We start from the raw sequence: 15,880 nt of genomic DNA, 5'->3' as shown, positions 1-15,880 counted from the left end.
TTCGCATCGGCGTACAGAGCAGAGAATGACACGCCCTGATCATTTGAAATTGGGCAGACGTCGAGCAGACGATGCGCGTTTGCCCCTCCCAAATCCTACCCCCATCTTCGCACTCTAGTGGCTCGAGCAACGTCGGAACAGCACAAGCAAGACTTATAGCATGGCTCCGTCCATATGGAACATCATGAAGCGCTCAACATCTACTAGCGAGTCTCAGTCGAAGCTACAGAAGATGGCGCCAGGACTGGTCAATGATACCGACTCCCAGTCCCGCTCGGCTGGCAGCAGCTTGGAAGTGACGTCGCAGTTCTCATACTCTAGGGGCAATGACTACTCTACGTTCTTGAGCGATGTCCTAGTAGTCGGTGCTGGACCGGCTGGTCTGATGCTTGCGTGAGTCGGGTTGACGTTTGTGAATGTTTGTGGACTAACGAGTGGACATAGTGACAATCTCGTGCGCTTTGGCATCAAGACGCGCATCATCGACGACCGACCCGATCGTACCTCTACCGGCCGCGCTGATGGCATCCAACCAAAGACAATCGAGACATTGAAGCAGATGCGCATTGCTGAACCGCTGTTGCGTAAAGGCGTGCGTATTTATGATATTGCTTTCTGGAAATCGACCCCGCAAGAACCGTTACATCGTACTGGCCGTGAGATTCACTATCCGCCGGTGGTAGATCTGCTCGACCCATACATTCTCCTGGTACATCAAGGCATGGTCGAGGCGATATTCGAAGATGACCTGAGGGAGCGTGGCACCACCGTCTCACGAAACACGGCCTTCGTAGACTTGGAATACACCCCCATGGCTATCCGACCATTGACGGTCAATTGCCAGCAGGATGTAAACCACTCGAAGAAAAGCTTCTATACTCGATACGTTGTAGGCTGTGACGGTGCACATTCCAAGGTGCGAAAGTGCATACCCGGAGCAACGCCTATAGGCGCATCGTCAGATGCAGTATGGGGCGTTTTAGACGGTGTTCTTGATACAGACTTCCCCGATATCTGGAGCAAGGTCGTCATACAATCGGAGACTCTCGGCTCAGTGCTGATGATACCTCGTGAGAGAGGTCTGACTCGACTATATATTGAACTTCGGCCTGGCTCGACAGAAGCTATAGGTGGAGAGCAGACCACGCAAGAATTTGTACAGCAACGGGCACAAGCAATCATGCGACCATATCGGCTGAACTGGAAGAATGTTGAGTGGTTTGGTCGGTATAAAATTGGTCAAAGAGTGGCGGCACGCTTCACCGACTCCGGGCAACTCGTCTTCATCGCTGGCGATGCTAGCCATACTCATAGCCCCAAGGCTGCCCAAGGAATGAACACATCAATGCATGACGCATACAACCTTGCCTGGAAGCTGAACTTTGCTACACGAGGACTCGCCAAGCCTAGTTTGCTCGAAAGTTACGAGGAAGAACGGAAGAAGATTGCACAGGACCTCATCGACTTCGATTACGAGCATGCAAATGCCTTCCACGATGGAGACCCCGCTGCGCTTGCGGCAAACTTTGCAAAGAATGTTGCATTTATCTCAGGCTACGGTGTGAGTTACCAGCCCAACGTGCTCAATGTTAAATCCAAGGGCTATACTCGCGGTCATCTCACGCCAGGCTTCTTACTTCCACCCGCCAAGGTAACTCGTTACATCGACGCAAACCCAGTCGACATACAGACTGACATTCCCGCGCTTGGACAATTCCGCATCTACTTCTTCGCCCACAATGTACATACCGCGATGCCATTCCTCGACGTTGTATGCCATGCCCACACAGGCACTTCATCATATGTCGGTCGCATAAGTGCTGCTGGCAATGCTTCATACACCACCCAGCCCCCGCTGGCCGCACCTCACGATCAATTTGTCATACCCGAGCGATATACACCGGTCAGTGGAGTCTTCACATACGCTTTGGTGACCGATATGGACCGCAACAATATCGAGATCAAAGACCTCCCGGCAGTTTTGCGCGAAAGCGCATTCACATTCTACCTCGACGATGTACCCGAGCAAGACACCCGCAAGCAGAAGGTCATGGACAAGTGGCTTGACGGCTTGGATGAGAATGAGGTTGTGGTGTTGAGTGTGCGTCCGGACGGTTATGTTGGAACGGTGAGGCGCTTTACGGATGGTAGTAAAGAAAGTGGACAAGTCGCAGTACAGTGGCTGGATGAGTATTATGAACAATTTATGCGGGATACATAGATCGACATTTCGCACAAATAGAAAGATGCATGGCAGGCGTTCTCATTTCACTTATGAACAACTTCAAGATCATTATCGTGAAAGGCTTAATGCTCGATTACGGCGTTCGTCCGACGACACTTTTTCGCCCCTGTGCCTTTCACTAGCATATAACAATTATTATCTCCAGCATATTTCCACCATGACTAAGCTTCGGCACTGATTCACCCCACTCTTAGTCCAGCAATCGCTATCAGATTGTCGCACTGCAGCTGCAGCTGCAAGTTACAGTGCCCGAGGCACTGATCGGCTTGCGGACTTGTACGGTTGGAAATGCAGATTATGTATGTTGAAGCGACACTCTGGATCTGGATCAGGATCAAAAATGGAGGTAAATGTAAGTGGGCATAGAAAGTAAGTCTGGATATGGGATCGGCTATAAAGGCTCATGGTTAGCTAGGTTGGTAAGGTGGCTTCCGGTAGGTTTCATTCGCTGCGCTAGAATTTAGGTCGTGTTGCCTTTCCACGTCACTGTACCTAAGACCTGAAGCAAGATGGCTGTTGAAATGAAATCCACCGAGACCGACGCGAAAGATCGAAGAATGTCTGAAAATAGCATGAGTAAAGAAGAAGCTGGGGTCATCGAAGAACACTTCGATTACGCTGTAGAAAGAGCGTACGGTACATACGTCTACTACAACCGCTTCATTGAGATTATGAAACTCACAATGGAGCAGTTCGCAAGCTTGACTTTTACCTGCTACCGTTCTTATCGATCATGTACTTCTTTAACGCCGTTGACCGAAGCAACTTGGGAAATGCGAAGACCGATGGCATGGATAAAGATCTAGGCTTCACTGGAGAGCAGTATTCGCTCCTCATTCTTCTGTTCTACATCCCAAACGGGCTTTGCGATTTGCCTCTCAACATGTTGACGAAGAAGTGGAGTGGTAGAGTCATGCTGCCGACTCGTAAGTCACGAGCCCTTCGCCTATAAGTTGAAGTACGGAATGACTTACTTCCGTCACAGTGATGGTTGGATGGGGCGCCATGGCTCTTTTTCAATGTGCAGCGCACAACTTTGCTGGCATGCTCGTCATTCGCCTCATCCTTGGCGCCTTCGAAGCTGGCTTCTTCGCGGGAGTCGTGTTTTATCTGACCCTGTTCTATACGCGCGGCGAGCTTGGTTTTCGCATCGCTTTGTTCTTTGGCAGTGCATTGCTAGCTGGTGCATTCAGCGGATTGATTAGTTTCGCCGTCTTCCGAATTGAGCACTCGATTCCGGGATGGAAGTGGCTTTTCATCATTGAGGGAGCGATGACTGTCATAATCGCAGTCATTGCATTCATGTGGCTGCCTGCGACACCGCAGTCAGCATGGTTCCTAAACGAAGAGGAACGCGAAGTCGCGGCTCGACGTACACTTCGCGATCTTTCATCCGCTGGATCGCACGACTTTAACATCCGAGAATGTTTCGAGGAATGGAAGACGTGGAAAATGGCGCTGTGGTGCATCATTGCGTTCACATATCCTGTAGCGTTCTCGACAAGCTCCAACTTCTTGCCGCAGATCGTTCAGCGGCTCGGGTACTCGGTCATCAAGACAAATCTCTGGACTGTTGCGCCGAACGCAGTTGGCTTCATCGTACTGCTTTGTGTGACCTACAGCAGCGATTACTTCCGCGAACGTACATTTCACATCGTCTTATCGCTTTGTATATCGCTCGTCGGATTGATCATCCTAGCGACTATTGACGTCTTGCACAACAAAGCTGTAGCCTATTTTGCCTGCTTCATGCTCGCATCCGGAGCGTACATACCATCTTGTCTTGTGCACTCGTGGCACAACAACAACAATCTTAACGAAAACGCGCGGGCGGCTACTACTGGTCTACTCGTTGGCTTAGGCAACCTAGGAGGTATTCTATCGGCGGCGACCTTTCGACAAGAATATGCGCCAAAATATGTACCTACGCTCATTGCGACAGCGTGTTGCAATCTGACATGTATCATGTTTACGCTCTGGTTGGGAGGATGGATGAAGATGGAGAATCGGAGAAGGGATAGGCAGCAGGGCGTGAAAGTCCGGGCGGAAGATGTGAGTACGAGCGAGTTAGGAGATGGTGAGCGAAGTGAGAAATGGAGGTACTTTACGTAGGCTTCGAGTGGTTGCTGTCATGCGACAGTACGCACATATAGTCTTTGTTTTCACCATACCCGGCAGAGGCCTAAAAGCAAGACTAGAGTCATTGAAAAAATGTTAGAGCGTTCGTCTCAGTTGAAGCCCATGGAAGGATGATAAGGCCCTGTTTACTTGGTCCGTTTTGAAAATGACGGTTTGGCAGAAAGAAGGCAGAAAAGTAGCAGGGCTTAGTGAGAACTAGAGGCTATGTTCTGCTGCTTAGATTTGTGAACCTCAGATTGAAAATGGTAGTCTTAGCAGCGCATTAAGTTAGCCTTAATCTCCTTTAAGTAAGGTGAAAACAGAGCAAAACGTTAGTTATCACCGTCTCACTTCTTGTAGTAGCGCAATATTCAGAGCAGGTTCATGTGAGCTCTATACTCTTTTTCACCAAACCGCCCGGCGAAAACGGAGCAAGTAAACAGGGCCTAAGCAATGTTGTGTGGAGCATCTGCAGCTTCTCAGCACTTTTATGGAGCTGAAACCTTGAATTAAGCAAAACGAGTGACTTATCTGTGGCTAAGGCAAAAAAAATAAAATCGGGTGTTGTGGACCTCGTCGGCGGACACGAATGTGCCGCTGTCTGTTTGCCGCGTTAAGATGCCGCTGTCTGTTGCCGTGGTAAATGCAATGATGCGCCACCGCATATGTCCCCTCACCATCATCAAAGTAATTTCATCGCAAAACTTCACCCATCGAAAAAAGCCTGCGCTTGAAACGCGAGTGATTACTTGTCATGTCGGATCAGCCGTCTCCCACCGTTCGGGTCGCTGTTGCGCAATTTGAGCCAGCATGGCTCGACTTGGAGAAAGCCGTCGAGAAGACCTGTCGCCTAATACGTGAAGCAGCAAACAATGGCGCAAAGCTGGTGGCATTTCCAGAGTGCTGGATACCCGGCTACCCTGCTTGGATCTGGTCAGTCTGTCAATCACGAGATTGCTGTCAAAATCCGAATCATGCTGAAATCACGGAACCAGGGCACGCCCAGTCGACTTCGAGCTCTCAACGGCATATATCAAGAACTCCTTAAAGGTAGATTCACCCGAGATGAAACAAATTTGCAAAGCTGCAGCAGAGCACAACATCGCTGTAGTACTGGGCTTCAGCGAGAATGACCACGACTCGCTCTACATCGCACAGGCGATCATAAGCGCTGAAGGCAAACCCGAGGTTCTGCATCGAAAGCTCAAGGCCACACACATGGAAAGAACAATATTTGGCGATGCATCAGGCTCTTCTCTTGACAACGTTGTGCATCTGCCGGAAGTCGGGCGTGTTGGTGCACTAGCTTGCTGGGAGCATGCGCAGCCGCTCCTCAAGTACCACACCTACCATCAAAATGAAACCATCCATGTTGCGGCTTGGCCACCAGTATACGAACATGATGGAGGTCCGGACCTTTGGTCCATGAGTAGCAAAGGTAAATTAAGTGCACTACTACGTATATGAGGACTTTGCACTAACGGTGTACACAATCAGGCGTCCGTAGCTTATCTCAGACATATGCCATAGAATCGCAGTCATTTGTATTGCACACTACAGCAATGATTAGCGAAGAGGGGATATCAAAACTCCGAACGAGCTCTGGCGGTACTATGAACTACCCTGGTGGAGGCAGCTCGGCCGTTTTTGGTCCAGATGGGCGCTTGTTGGCTGAAGGTCCTGTAGGGACAGAAGAAGGCTTTGTATATGCGGACCTGCAGCCCGATGATATCCTGAAGGCAAAAGGCTTCCTGGATGTTTGCGGTCATTACAGTCGACCCGACATGCTATGGTTAGGCGTCGACAAGAAAGAGAAGACGCATGTATCTCTCAGCCTGTGAGAAGTAAACGCCTATATGTTGCATCAGAAATTCATCCCAGAAGTCACATTTGTGCCAATCTGCGAAAAGGGATTTTATCGCCGCCAAAACACTGAGCATGGGAGGTCTGCATGAACAAAGATGTATTGTATGCAATCAATGAGGCGGGTATGTACGTAAATTTTATTCGACGCTTCAGACGTCAGAGCATTCCGGAATGACTTTCCTCTCGAATAGCTTTTGTGCTAAGTCAATGCCAACGCCAGTCCAAAGCGTCAAAGCAATCACAAAGGCCAATGCACTTCCCCACCCATGGGTCTCTGAGAAATCTGGTGCCTGGCCACTGGGCAGCTGTAACTGCTGGAAAGGGATAACAACAGCCTGTCCAACACTGACCATCATACCTAGCACGAAAGCGCGTAGCTGCTGGTCGCCTCCGCAGCTTGCGTTGACCCAACCGGCCAATAATGGTGTGTAGCAACCGTAACACCCGACCAAAATGAACGCAGCCATCTTGAGTTTATCAGGCACATTCCAAGCAGTAAGAATGGCGTAGCTGAAAGTGAGGAGCAAGCCTACTACAAAGCAGACTGGTCCTCGTCGACCAATTTTGTCGGAGGCAAACCCGGTGCCAATCATAAACACGAAGTTGATGGCACCGACAGTGGTTGGAATATTGTTGACCTGCGGAACTGAGTATGTTCCAAGTGACTTCAGCCAGATCCCGAAGTATTGAATGATGTAGGAGCCACAAGTAAGCGTCCACAGGGAGTAGGCGATCGAGAACACGTATAACTGCCATGATCCGCTAATGCGCTTCATCACAGTCCAGTCGAGCTTTCCGACCGGTTTGCGACCCTCTTCCTCGATCCGTTCGCAAGCGCGCCTCCGTTCCCATTCGTTCAAGTAGAAGGCCTGTGTTGTGTGCGGGGTGTCGGGGAAGAAAAACCATCCGTACAGTGCCACAGGAACTGCAAGAAGGAAGTCGAAAATGAAGAGCCATCGCCACGCTGGCATGCCGCCTTTTCCATGCATACCGCTAAATAGCGCGGCTTGGAGATAGCCAGAAAACATCTGCCCTAATACGCCGGAGACGACAAAGAAAGCGCTTCGGCGTGCTAGTTCGGACTTGCGATACCAGCAACCAAGTACGTATTGAACTCCAGGCCAAGCTGCTGACTCGAATAGACCAACGCAGAATCGCAGAGCATAAAACTGACTCGCAGTGTGGGCTTTAAAAAAGAACAAGACGAAAAGTGACCATATCATTAGGCATGCAGGAAGCCAGATCCTGGGCCTCACAACAGTGATGATGAGATTGGCGAAAGGGCCTCCAACAATCGTACCAATCAGAAAGTAGGTGTTCATCCAGCTCAGCTCGTTGCCAGGTCCGAATCCTAGATCTTCTTTCATGCCGGAGACGTATGCGTTGGAGATGTTGTTTTGATCCAGCTGCTTTACGAAGAAGCATAGGCAGCTGAAGCTCAAAAGGAACCAATCAAGCTTAAAAAATAAGCTTCTTCTCCTCGGGCGATGTATCCGGCTCGTGCCAATGAAACCAGCCTGCCGCTTGCTGAGGCGTCAGTTTGTCCGCTTCATGCTTGCTGAGGGCGATGTTTGATTGCGCATCAAGTGCAATATCGATCGCATCTTGCTTTTCGGCGACTCCTTGGTGCTGCTCTGCTGTAAACGAATACGAGATACCTCGTGATGGATTGTTGATAGTGGCATCTTGAATCTCATTACAATACGATGGATGGCTTGAAGAGGCCATATTCGAAGCGACTATGCGGTCTATAGACCGTGTGGTGATTAGCGGGTAAGCTTTTGTAGACGTATTTTCATTTAGACAGCGTTATTTCAGGTATACCAATTTAGCTGATGCAGACGCGATTCATATCCAGCACGCAATCGATCCTCGAAAGATCGCTATCTATCGCTGCCCCGCTCAGCCAGACTGAACGTGAGTATAGAAACTTTCATTAACTGATACTACATCAAATTTTTCCTCCTGCATTGATGCCCCTTCTGGCTTATCTTGAACGGAGTGGGGCCTGACCAAAATTACTCATATTGGGTTAAAGCAAATGTATGCTCGGCTGAACGGGCGGGGCAAGTTGCGGACTGACGACTTTCAAGATTGGGGATTTTGGGATGCATGAAAATGATGGAGTCAAATATCTTGATAAGATGGTAGCTTTCATTGATGTCAACGGCGCCCGTCTGGCCTACGCGATTTCGGACAACGACACAACTAAGCCATTGTTGATCACCTTGCATGGCGGCCGAGGCTTTGGTAAGCAAGACAACTACTTACGATCGGCTGTTAACAAAGGTCGACAGGTAGCCATGAAAGTGATCATCGGGCTTATCTGCCATTGAACGACAGTTACAGAATTCTGTCTTTCGACTACAGAGGCCATGGACAAAGCTCCAGGACAGGACCGTATTCTTTCAGACAACTGGTCGACGATATTGAAGCTATGCGTATGCACTTTGCCGCACAGAGCGACCTTTTCATCCTCTGCGGCGGCAGTTTCGGAGGTAGAAAGCCACACATCCCGCTAAAAGCCCATGCTAACACCGAAAGGTTACTTGGCCCAACAGTACGCATTAACATACCCTGAAAAACTATCCCATCTCATACTACGAGGGACTGCACCATCCTACCATCGTATGTTCGAAGTAGCTGTTTTGCAAATCCTCTCCCTAATGGCCCTGCAGACGAACTGGAGGCTGTAAAGGTTCTTGGTCAACGAATGCACAAAGCTCCCAGTCTTTCTCTAAATCAGCTGAAGAACAAGATCTTCGGGGCTTTCGAAAGCGATACCGAGTTTCAACTTGTAATGCACGCCGCAGCACCCCTTTATAGCGAGTCTTTCGATGCGGATGCGGCTCTGGCGGCGACCTTGAAGATCGTGTACTTCGCTGAATCGCACAGTAAAGTGGTTGGATCTGACTCGCGGGTCCATATGGCTAATTTTTCCAGACGCACTGTACTCAGAGCGAGAGAAGTACTTTGATTACCGAGAGTCGCTACACCTTGTCGCCGCCAAGACTTTAATCATTGTAGGTGATCAGGACTGGATTTGTCCTCCCTCGCAATCTAGGGTAATGGCAGCGCTGATCCCAAACGCGCAGCTGGAAGTCTTCGCAGGCGCGAATCACAGCGTACACATAGAGAAGAATAGCGAGGTCATTGCCACAATTCGGGGTTGGATCGGCGATCTATAGCAGTCTACGCTTACAGAAACCCAAAATCGTAACAATTTGCTGGATCCCATGTGCTCAGCTGCTCATTCCCTTTCTCCAAATCCGTAATCGAGGCGCCTAGTGGTGGTGCAGATATGTGACCAGAGTCACTTAAACTAGAAATCGAAAGATAGCAACTAATCGGTCCAAATGCGCTTTTAGCAATGCCGAGCATGTCAGTCAGAATTTTTTGAAAACTTAGGTTCGTCGTTGAGGTAAGTGGAATCGTATTCGCTTCGGAACAGTCAAAGAGCTGTGCTGCAGCGTAAGCTTCATGGGCCATCACAATGCCCAGAAACTCAATGACAACTTGCTTGGCCTGATGCGCTGGCAGCCAATCTTCCGGAAATGCACGCAGAATGTCAATACAACTGCTCAGCTCCAATTTGGCACTGAAGTGACGTGGTTGTATGACACCGAAGCAGTGCATCAGCGCGAGGCAGGCGGGTATCAGCCTGTTTAACGTGATGTAGTTGAGTGGTAACTGTCTGTTCTCGAGAAGGATGTAATTGTACTTGAAGTACTTTCGGATGCACCCAACGAGCTCTATGGATGAGATGTGCTTAGCCTGATTGTTGAAGTGACACGGATAGTACAATAGGATGAGCAGGTTGTAGTATCGGGCATTGAGCCACGTTATCGTACTGTGGATAGGTATATTATCCGCCTCTGGTAGGCACACAAGGCAGCCTGTGCTATACCAGTCATCGATAGCTGAACGCAGCTGTCCCAAGACGGTGGCACGATTTACGCTAGTCATACTCTCGATATTTACCTGACCTCTTTTGTGGAGTGAGTCAAGAATTTGATGCTCGAGCTGTCGAAGCTGGATGATGTGTCGATTCAGCTGCAATAATGATGCGTTTGCGGTCCTTTCGGACGATGTGAACTCCTCTACAGTCATTGCGGGTTGAGGGATATCCATTCCCTCGTCCACGAGTCCTACAGAGTGGCCAACTGATACTGCCAGCATACGATCGAGAACGAAAATGCTCCAGAACAAACGATTACTCAGCTCTGCTTCGGGAGGGTTTAGAGCCCTGGGTAAGCCAGTTGTTCGCGACAAGCCGAGCATGACCGCCTGTCGGGTAAGGATTCCAACCATGGACCAGGTAGAGATGCCTTTCGGGTCAAAGAGAGAATACAAGGATAGTAAAGGCAGTATCTGGAGGCCTTTCAGGCCCGGAGATGACAGACATCGACTCAGAATACGTGTGTAAGGCACAACCATGTTTGGTCGATTATAAACACTGAGCTTGCCAGCACGCTCCAGAGTCGTGCTTCCGATAGATAAGACGAGACCCAGAATCTAAATCGAGTCAGAGCCTGTGTGGTGCCAGGTGAAGTGCACTCACAATAGAGTCTGGATTGTCTGACCATATGTTCAGGTATGTAGACGCTTTTGCGTTACTCAGTATCTCCTGCCTGTCAAGGAAGGGATATGCTCGATGAACATGACGGAAATATGCGTGCACGTAAGAAAGATAAGTGCCGTCGAAAGTGCTTGCTGTAGCTGCACTATGTGTTTCATGATCCATGACGGGAGGACTCGAAAGCTGCATCCCATTCTGGCTGCTGTGGCAGACTCAGAACTAATCGAGCTGGGAGTGTGTGTTCTGCGCATAGTTTGGGCGTGGTCGATGGAGCATTTGGTTTGATTGCCAGCTGCCCAAGGCTGCAGACGTGGCCCCCAGACATGCATAGCTCACAGGCTGGTGGCTTCTTGCTGCATTTCTTCTTAAGCCGGTGGCATCTAGTACACACTCGAACAGTGGTGTCTGGGTGTAAAGAACGCTCAATGTTGGCGTCGACGATGAAAGTAGTTGTTGCCGTTGTCGTTTTCGCTACACGAAATCTATGGGTGTGGTACTTCATGCCGCCAATGACGTCATGGCGCGTTAGAATATGGAAGAAGCCCCAGAGGAATGTAAGAGCACGACTGTCTTCGAGACAACAATAGACCTCTTTGAAAACGAAGTGCAAGCAACGATCACGTGGAATCGCGCCATTCCAGTTCCCACATTTTGCTATCCGCTGAGGCGTGCCAGCACCCCCTGTAAATGACTCGCCGCTCTGCAGCCGGACCATAATCTCCTTTCTGAGACTAGGTCGCTTCACTTGCCGATAGCAGTGCATCGGGCCCATTTGACCCGCTATCTTAGATGAAGCACGCAATTCGAGAGGTACCGTGGCGGCTCTAATTTGCATCTTGCCTCGATGCTTGATGCAAGTCTTCAACACCTCCGAGCGCTCGGGGTCTCAATAATGGCTTCAGACATTTGAAATTTCCTATTGGTAAATTCCTGTATCAGTTGCGTGACTGACATAACAGTCCTGCTGATCATTTCGCAGATCGAGGGGGCACGTTTACGGATGTGCTCGTTCGGAGCAAGGGCATCAATGACTTGGTCTTTAAACTACTGTCCGTTGACCCTCGAAACTACCGAGATGCGCCTGTGAGGATCCAAGAAGAATAAGTGCACTCTATATGCTAAAAGAACTTTAGACCGAGGCGGTCAGAAGGGCTCTGGAGCTCGTTGAAGGAAGGGAGATTCCGCGCTCAGAAAAGCTCGATGCTTCGAGAGTAAAGAGCTGCAGGATTGGAACCACGATTGCAACGAATGCATTACTTGAAGGCAAAGGCGAGAAATTCGCTCTTTTGACCACAAAAGGCTTCAAAGATGTTTGCACCATCGGAGATCAGACCAGACCGAGGCTTTTCGATCTCAACATCAAGAAGGCACATGCTTTACACGCTCTTTCAGTTGAGATTGACGAGCGAGTTACCGTTGAGGACTACGACCTCAACCCCTTTCCGCAAGATAAGAACCGCGCATTGACCGATCCTGCCTTGGTACGAACTGCCAGCGGCGAAATCGTACGTGTGATCAAACCACTTGATTTGAAAGAGGTTCGAAATACCCTGGAGGATCTTAAGCTGAGAGGGTTCACCTCGTTGGCTATTTCATTTATGCATTCCTATATCTTCCCAGATCACGAATTCCAGGTCGCGGATCTAGCTCGAGAATTGGGTTTCGCGTACGTCGTGTCATCTGCACTCAATAGCCCAGTCATCAAACTGCTTAGAAGAAGCAATGCGGCCTCAACAGAAGCGTATCTTGGTCCTGTTATCCAGGCATACGTGGCAGATTTCCAGGCAGGGTTCCACATCCTTCCTAAACGTGTTGAGTTTATTTGCTCTGACGGCTCCCTTCGAAATGCTGGAAAATTTGGCGGCAATGATGCGCTTCTGAGTGGACCAGCTGGTGGTGTGGTTGGAATTGCGAAGTCTTGCTATGACATGGAAGACCAAACACCCATAATCGGTTTCGACATGGGTGGGACGAGTACTGATGTTTCTCGGTACGACGGCAAATTCGACTACTTGGCGGAGAGTACTATTGCAGGACGCAATGTATCCACAGCAATGCTCAACATTGCTACTGTTGCTGCTGGGGGCGGTTCGAGGTTGTTTGCTAAAAATGGTCTTTTTGTAGTAGGGCCTGAGAGCGCTCGTGCCCATCCAGGGCCAACCTGTTATCGTAAAGGAGGTCCTCTTACAGTCACTGATGCGAACTTGTTTCTTGGCCGTCTTGTTGTTACCGAATTTCCATCGATCTTTGGAGAAAATGCCGACCAGTCTCTAGACATCGAAGCCACAAAGAGGAAGTTCCACGATCTTGCTGCAGATGTAGCGGCTCAGACTGGGCAGGAATTGAACCCTGAGCAAATCGCTTTAGGCTTCCTCGATGTCGCAAACGAGACAATGAGTCGCCCTATCCGTAACGCGACTGAAGCCAGAGGCTTTTCGCCTGACAAGCACAATCTTGTCAGCTTTGGCGGTGCTGGTGGTCAACATGCTTGTGCTATCGCCGACAAGCTTGGAATTCGACGTGTCATAATACACAAGTACTCGTCCATTCTATCTGCATATGGTTTATCACAAGCGGTGCTTCAGGCGCAATCGTTCGAGCCATATTCAGGTTCCTTCAGCCTGACAGCGCTCCCAGAACTACGCGCTAAATTTGAAGGGCTACGTGCCAAAGTCGAGGAAGAGCTTATTTCGCAGGGAGCAGCGCCTGATAATATCGTGTACGAAGAATCGCTGAGTTTGAGATACAAAGGCACCGACACCAACTTGTCAATCTCAAAACCAGATGACGAGGACTATGGCGCTGCTTTCGATGCCATGCATCTCCGGGAATTCGCCTTCAAGCTCGACCGCGAGGCTGTCGTTGACTCGGTCCATGTCCGTGGAGTTGCTACATCATCGCACATTTCCGATTCAGCAGGGCTAATTGCCACCCTTGACGAGACAAGAAGATCCTCTAGAGAACTTCCGCCGACCAGAACTCAACCTGTATACATACAAGGGGAGTGGAAAGAGTCAGGCGTGTTCAAGATAGTTGAATTGGAACAGGGCGACAGTATTCGTGGACCAGCACTCTTGATTGACGACACACAAACAATCCTGGTGGAGCCAAATTATGCTGCCTACATACTCTTGAATCATGTAGTTCTTGAGAAGACACGAGCAGAATTCACTCCAAGCGTTGTGGCTGACGACAAGGTTGAGCCGATTCAGCTCTCCGTATTTTCGCATCGTTTCATGTCTATCGCTGAGCAAATGGGTAACACACTGCAGCGCACATCTATCTCAACAAGTATAAAAGAACGACTGGACTTTTCATGCGCAATATTTTCGCCGAACGGAAACCTTGTCGCAAATGCGCCGCACATCCCACTACATCTAGGCAGCATGCAGTATGCTATTCAGTGTCAACATGCGCTCTGGAAAGGAAAGCTTCAGCCAGGCGACTCACTGCTCACAAACCATCCCGAGCTTGGGGGCACACATTTACCAGACCTGACGGTAGTCACGCCTGTCTTCATTGACAATGCCATTGCTTTCTATGTTGCTTCGCGAGGCCACCACACTGACAATAAGTCTGCAGAAATCAGCCAAATGCTAAAAAAAAACTCACTTTCGGTAGTTGGCGGAAAGGGGATAACCGCGATGATGCCTACGTCCAAAGAGCTCTGGGAAGAAGGCGTTCTTGTGCGATCGATGAAGATCGTGTCTGGAGGCCGATTTGAAGAGCAGGAGGTTCGCGACGCCTTCTTGAGAGCTGGCGAGTATCCTGGCTGCAGCCCCAGCCGTCGACTCAATGACAATATTTCCGACGTCAAAGCACAAATATCAGCAAATCAAAGGGGCTTACTTCTGCTGCAAAAGCTCGCTGCTCAATTCAGTCTGCCAGTGATCCACAAGTACAGTGAGTGTGTAGAAGCGCTACGGCAATGAGTAGCTAAGCATTCGCAGTGTATGCCATCCAGGACAACGCGCAGGTGGCTGTGCGGAAGTTCCTCCAACAGACCCGCAGAGACCGACCCGAACCGCTGACCGCCACCGACCACTTTGACGATGGCACCAAAATTCAAGTGAAGATCACCATCTCGGAAGATGGCAGTGCTATCTATGACTTCGAAGGCACTGGACCGCAGATGTGGGGAAATTACAACTGCCCCATCTCAATTACCCAATCTGCAGCCATTTACACGGTCCGATGCCTAATTGACACTGACATTCCCCTGAATGAGGGATGCCTCACACCCATCACCATCAGGGTACCGAAAGGCTCTGTGCTCAACCCTGGTCCCAATGTCGCGATCTGTGGCAGTACACTTGCTAGCCAGAGAGTCATCGACGTGATCTTGCGTGCTTATGCAAAGTGTGCTGCTTTTGCAGGCTGCGCAAACAGCTTCGGTTGGGGCTTAGGTGGCAAGGACCCTGTGACGGGAAATATTGAGCCCGGGTTCAATTATGGCGAGACAGTGGGTGGAGGGTCGGGTGCTGGACCTGGCTGGCACGGAGAACATGCTGTGCAAGTCCACTCGACAAACACCAAGATCACCGATGCGGAAGTTGTTGAGAAGCGCACTCCTGTGCTTGTGACAAAGCATGCAATCGCACACGGAACCGGCGGTCGTGGTGAATTCGTTGGTGGTAACGGAGGCATTCGGGAAGTAGAAGCTCGCATACCACTGCGGTTTAGCATCCTCAGCGACCGACGGGTATATGCTCCCTATGGAATGAACGGTGGTGAGTCGGGTGAAGTCGGGAAAAACTATGCTTTCAGATGGAACCAGGATCATACTGAACTGGAGAAGATCTCGTTGGGAGGAAAAGCGGAATTGTTGCTACAACCCGGGGAGCGGCTGCAGGTCAATTCTCCAGCCGGAGGTGGGTGGGGAATACCTCCCTATACTGAGTCTGCAGGTTGTGTTGGAGTGCCATAATTTCAGTGTAATCTGCGAGCTTGACACTTTTTACCTAGAGATGAGCAGCAGTGCAGAGATCCAAGAGGCCATTGCCTCTATATGACGGTGGTAGGAGCTGCAGAAGTGCCCGCAAAACCTCTTAAGGAATAGCGGACATGGTTCG

At 49.9% G+C, this 15,880-nt stretch overlaps 7 protein-coding genes across 7 annotated transcripts; 5 read left to right on the top strand and 2 right to left on the bottom strand.

The window, feature by feature from the left end:
- Positions 1-160: 160 nt before the first annotated feature.
- Positions 161-2,221, top strand: SNOG_04185 (hypothetical protein; the record flags this gene model as incomplete). Its single annotated transcript, XM_001794557.1, has 3 exons — positions 161-393; positions 445-1,079; positions 1,131-2,221. The coding sequence occupies 3 exons, from the start codon at positions 161-163 to the stop codon at positions 2,219-2,221; spliced, it is 1,959 nt and encodes a 652-aa protein (XP_001794609.1).
- Positions 2,222-2,978: 757 nt separating this feature from the next.
- SNOG_04184 (hypothetical protein) lies at positions 2,979-4,357 on the top strand (the record flags this gene model as incomplete). The annotated part of the gene is made up of 2 exons (XM_001794556.1): positions 2,979-3,171; positions 3,231-4,357. 2 exons carry the CDS (start codon positions 2,979-2,981, stop codon positions 4,355-4,357), a joined length of 1,320 nt encoding a protein of 439 aa, XP_001794608.1.
- An 878-nt stretch (positions 4,358-5,235) lies between these two features.
- On the top strand, positions 5,236-6,318 carry SNOG_04183 (hypothetical protein; the record flags this gene model as incomplete). Its single annotated transcript, XM_001794555.1, has 4 exons — positions 5,236-5,413; positions 5,475-5,801; positions 5,924-6,186; positions 6,232-6,318. 4 exons carry the CDS (start codon positions 5,236-5,238, stop codon positions 6,316-6,318), a joined length of 855 nt encoding a protein of 284 aa, XP_001794607.1.
- A 60-nt stretch (positions 6,319-6,378) lies between these two features.
- Positions 6,379-7,596, bottom strand: SNOG_04182 (hypothetical protein; the record flags this gene model as incomplete). The annotated part of the gene is made up of 1 exon (XM_001794554.1): positions 6,379-7,596. One exon carries the CDS (start codon positions 7,594-7,596, stop codon positions 6,379-6,381), a length of 1,218 nt encoding a protein of 405 aa, XP_001794606.1.
- A 777-nt stretch (positions 7,597-8,373) lies between these two features.
- On the top strand, positions 8,374-9,417 carry SNOG_04181 (hypothetical protein; the record flags this gene model as incomplete). Its single annotated transcript, XM_001794553.1, has 4 exons — positions 8,374-8,479; positions 8,527-8,727; positions 8,908-9,123; positions 9,173-9,417. 4 exons carry the CDS (start codon positions 8,374-8,376, stop codon positions 9,415-9,417), a joined length of 768 nt encoding a protein of 255 aa, XP_001794605.1.
- A 10-nt stretch (positions 9,418-9,427) lies between these two features.
- SNOG_04180 (hypothetical protein) lies at positions 9,428-10,973 on the bottom strand (the record flags this gene model as incomplete). The annotated part of the gene is made up of 2 exons (XM_001794552.1): positions 9,428-10,744; positions 10,791-10,973. The coding sequence occupies 2 exons, from the start codon at positions 10,971-10,973 to the stop codon at positions 9,428-9,430; spliced, it is 1,500 nt and encodes a 499-aa protein (XP_001794604.1).
- A 367-nt stretch (positions 10,974-11,340) lies between these two features.
- On the top strand, positions 11,341-15,735 carry SNOG_04179 (hypothetical protein; the record flags this gene model as incomplete). Its single annotated transcript, XM_001794551.1, has 6 exons — positions 11,341-11,362; positions 11,788-11,891; positions 11,942-12,313; positions 12,572-12,896; positions 12,999-14,711; positions 14,759-15,735. The coding sequence occupies 6 exons, from the start codon at positions 11,341-11,343 to the stop codon at positions 15,733-15,735; spliced, it is 3,513 nt and encodes a 1,170-aa protein (XP_001794603.1).
- Between the last annotated feature and the right edge of the window lie 145 nt (positions 15,736-15,880).

This window comes from Parastagonospora nodorum (assembly GCF_000146915.1).
Source record: "Parastagonospora nodorum SN15 chromosome Unknown scaffold_6, whole genome shotgun sequence".
NCBI classification, from domain to species: Eukaryota; Fungi; Ascomycota; class Dothideomycetes; order Pleosporales; family Phaeosphaeriaceae; genus Parastagonospora; species Parastagonospora nodorum.
This window is presented reverse-complemented; position numbering and strand designations above follow the sequence as displayed.